This window comes from Nicotiana tomentosiformis, chromosome 8 (genome assembly GCF_000390325.3).
Source record: "Nicotiana tomentosiformis chromosome 8, ASM39032v3, whole genome shotgun sequence".
Lineage (NCBI taxonomy): Eukaryota > Viridiplantae > Streptophyta > Magnoliopsida > Solanales > Solanaceae > Nicotiana > Nicotiana tomentosiformis.
The window spans coordinates 25,327,916-25,331,950 of NC_090819.1; the positions used below are offsets into that span (position 1 = coordinate 25,327,916).

At 30.4% G+C, this 4,035-nt stretch overlaps 1 protein-coding gene across 1 annotated transcript; it reads right to left on the reverse strand.

Annotated features, from left to right (window-relative positions):
* Nucleotides 1–3,549, reverse strand: LOC104109603 (elicitor-responsive protein 3). Its single transcript, XM_009618947.4, has 5 exons — nt 3,483–3,549; nt 1,673–1,738; nt 1,132–1,270; nt 531–669; nt 1–318 (listed from the first exon to the last, which is right to left on the reverse strand). Exons 1-5 carry the CDS (start codon nt 3,547–3,549, stop codon nt 145–147), a joined length of 585 nt encoding a protein of 194 aa, XP_009617242.1. The 3' UTR covers nt 1–144.
* Nucleotides 3,550–4,035: the final 486 nt, after the last annotated feature.

A 4,035-nucleotide genomic window follows, 5' to 3' on the forward strand; every position in this document is an offset into this window, starting at 1 on the left:
TGAAATCTCCTCGTCCGAACCACATCCATCCAAAGCACGTTTTACTACTCAAAACAAATAGTAAAGGCTAAAGGGTATTCCCTTACACCATCCTTAGGTAGAAAAGTACCAAAAAAGAGTAAGAAAAAGAAACAAGAAATAACTCTAATTTGGCTTATTTTTGTCAACACTACTATCAGCATCCCCATAATTAGGAATGAAGCTTCTCCACCAGGTGTTTTGCCAGAGATTAATTATTTTGCTATAGATGAATTGCCCAACTCCATTATTTCCATTTTCCTTTGAAGCATTTCTTCTTTCCACTGTTTGTACTGTTTTCTGCAAAAACAAGAATTTATAAACTATGGGAAATTGAAAAATATAGTAGAACCAATAACCTATGTAGTTCGAACTTTTTCAAAATATTATATCATTCATGTCGGATCCTCAAATTTTGAAGGATTCAAAACATACCCGACAACAGTTTTGAAAAATTCGAGCAACATGGTCAATTAATCCCGTCAGGGGATGATTAAATATAATATGCATACATTGCTAGGAGTGAATCTGAGTCCAACTTTTATCTGCCCTTTGTATGTGTCATCTTCAAGCACCACATTGTGAGCAACTGGTGTCACTTCCATGAATCCCTTTTCATTCCCCTCAGTAATTATTCCTTTAAGATAAATTCTGACTCAAATGAATCAGAAACCGAAAAAATTAAAATAAAAAAAGTTTCAATTAAATAGCTAGGGAGTAGTATAATATAATAAGAAAAATAAAGAGTAAGGATAAGTTGCTGTAGAATTGGTTCAGGTGAAAATAGAAAATATTTTAAGCTTGTAAATTGTGTAAAATATTTACAAGCAGCTTTAAAGAACATAAGGCATCTTTTTTCTTTTATTTTTATGTATTTGATATCTAAAATACACTAGCCTGATTAATCAAGATTCACATAATGAGTTTATTAATAAAGTAAAATGCTTCATCTAGATTATATGGATGAAGGAATTTCAACTATATAAAGTAAAAGAACTTTAGTATTTCATAGAAGGAAAAAAAAAAAGGAAAGATAAGAAGAGGGCAAGTAAGATTTTTTTTATTTTTTTATTTTTTTTTTTGTTGCTAATAAGAGGGCAAGTAAGTTATTACGTGGTTTCACCAACAAATCCACCGGCTGTGAAACATTCCTCGTCCATAATTTTTAGTTTAAGGTAGTACCATAATTCTAACTTGGAAGTTGGCAATTCAAACTTAAATTTCTCATTCCACAAAATTTCCTTTGGATTACCTGCAGTGAAAAACAATTAAATCAAAAAAACGGATATGAATATTACTGATATTATTCTACCAATATATATGTATGCGTTAATTACTGAATTTGTATCCCCTTGTAATTTGCTGCAATTCTGGAGACAATATTTTCTTATAACTTTTGAAATGTGAAAACTTCTATTTTTTGTTTTAAAAGATATTACTCCAAATACTTCTATTTGTAGTTGTATCCTTTCTAAATTTTGTATGCTTTTCTTTTAATAAATTCCATCTCTTATCAAATCCATTTAAGGAAAGTTGTTAATGATCAGGAATATTAATGAAATTCCAAAACTATGACGGGAAAGGTTATCTACTTTGCTATATTATACAGGTTAATGTAAATTGATACTACAAGAATAGGAATGAAATACAAAACCTGAGGAAATTTTTGTTCTGTAGGATTGAGATCCACATTCAACAATGACATAGTACGATGGTTTCCCTATACAAATCAAAGTAATAGTCCATAAATATAACCAGGGGCGAAGGACCACCCTTCGTCGGAAAATGTCGAAAAATTAACACTGTGTATATAGGTAGAATTTTAGATTTACATGCATGTAATACATATTAAACACCCTTGCAACAATGAAGATTCATAGCTCAGTGGCAAAGGGTGGTCAAGAGGGCCTCATGGGTGCCGGTTCGAGCTTCACTCTCCACAATTTTTATTTTTCTTGTACAAGTATGAACACCTTTGAAATATTTTCTAGCTTCACCACGGAATATAACGACCTAAAGGGTGACCCAAAAGTAAAAAGAAGTAAAGAAGAAGATCATTCATACTCGCCAAAGCAAAGTAAAAGAACTTTTTGGGTGTGTTTGGTAAGAAGGAAAATATTTACCGGAAAATATTTTCCCATGTTTGGTTGACTTAAATGTTTTAGAAAATATTTTTCTCATGAACTCATTTTCCTCCAATTTGAGGAAAATATTTTCCCTATCAAAATAAGGGAAAATATTTTACAAAACTCTTTTTCAACATTCTCCACCCTAATCCCCATCCCCACCAACCCACCCCCAACCACCCCATCCATCCCACCCCCAAACCACCCCTACCCCACCCACCCCCATTCCCTACCCCCTACCACACCACACCCACTCTAACCTCGTCCATCACCCACCCTAAATAGAAATATTATAAAGAGTATTTTCTTTTCATGTCGTAAATAAAGTACTTTTTTTATTTTAACAAAATAAGTATATTCTTTTCATTTCAACAAACTAAGTATTTTCTTTCCCTGAAAGAGAAAAAGTATTTTTTTTCAACAAAACGAGTATTTTTTTCTCTTTCAGCAAACTAAATATTTTCTTTTCCTAAAATAGAAAGAGTATTTTATATACTTTAACTAAACACTAGAAAATATTTTTCGGAAATTATTTTTCACTCACCAACCAACCAAGGGAAAATAAATGATAAAACCACTCATTTTCCATGAAAATATTTTTTAAGAAAAGATTTTTCATGAAAAATATTTTCCTTCATACCAAACATACCCTTTATACACCATATATTTCCCAAAACAAATATCTACAGATAGTAACTTTAAAAATAAGACATGTTATCTATCACGATAAATTAAAATACACAGACAGTATAATCACAATGTACAATCATTATGCATAACAACTTGTTTGGATTGTTGTTACTTATCGTTTCATAATGTATTGTATTGTATTGTTTGATGAATACAATATTTGGATAGATTGTATCATTTGTCGTCGTTTCATGATGTCAAGCACCAACAGTATGAAGAATAAACTTGCAATATTATTAAGAAAAAATAGGATACAAAGTAGAATTATTATATAAAAAGTAGGATAAATGATAAAATACAATTATTTAATAATAAGGAAGGGCAAGATGAGAGAAAAAAGTAAGGAAACGACGTCACCACACCAAATCCGTCGTTCCATAAAGTGACTTTTTTGACATTACGAAACAATGAGTTTAACGATACAATACAATAAAATTTAAGTAACAACCAAAATAAACATTATATTTAAAGTAACAATATGATACAATTCAATATGCAGCAACCATCCACACAAGTGTAAGTTAAATTCTTACCAATAATGCTAGAGTGACTAATGAAAAATAAGACAAGTTATCTACTAGAACATATTAAAATACATAGGTAGCTAGTATAAAATTATTTTAAAATTTTCAGAAGTTAAATCCTTACCAATAATGTTGGAGGGGCGAATGCCTCGGGCACTTACAACAAAAACTTCAAGGAGTCCTCCCTTCATGGAGTTTTGCTTTCTTTCTTTCATATTTCCTTTTAGTTTAGGGATTAATAAATCTTTAGGCAATTCTAAGTAATGCAACAGAAAACATATATAGAAGAAGTTACAGAAAGAAAAAGAAACAGAAGTTTGGTAATGTATCAGAAGACGTTACTAGTTCATGCATATATACTATGAATGACAATAACCATTGATCCAGAATTAAATAATACTTCTTTAAAGGAAACAATTAGTAACGAACAAGTTATTAATACTCTATAGCTCTTACTTATATGGAAATCCAAATTTAAACTCGTTAACATTATCAGATTATAGGAAAATGAATTACTTAGAAATTCAATAAAATATCACCCACAAATGAAAAAGAGAGAGAATAAAGATGGTGCCGTCATTTTTTATTTTTATCCAACAAATTTAGAACCAGAAAAGACAAGTTTAACGTTAGATAAAGACATTTTTCCTTCCCCTCCTATAAATTTTTCTCTTTTG

What these genes read in the sequence shown, in the direction of transcription:
- LOC104109603 (XM_009618947.4), bottom strand. Translation starts at nt 3,549, where the DNA reads ATGAAGGGAGGACTCCTTGAAGTTTTTGTTGTAAGTGCCCGAGGCATT. An exon ending in TCGCCCCTCCAACATTATTG is followed by an intron (nt 1,739 to 3,482) that starts GTAAGGATTTAA and finishes TGATTTGTATAG; the next exon opens with GGAAACCATCGTACTATGTC. An exon ending in GGATTTGTTGGTGAAACCAC is followed by an intron (nt 670 to 1,131) that starts GTAATAACTTAC and finishes CATTTGAGTCAG; the next exon opens with AATTTATCTTAAAGGAATAA.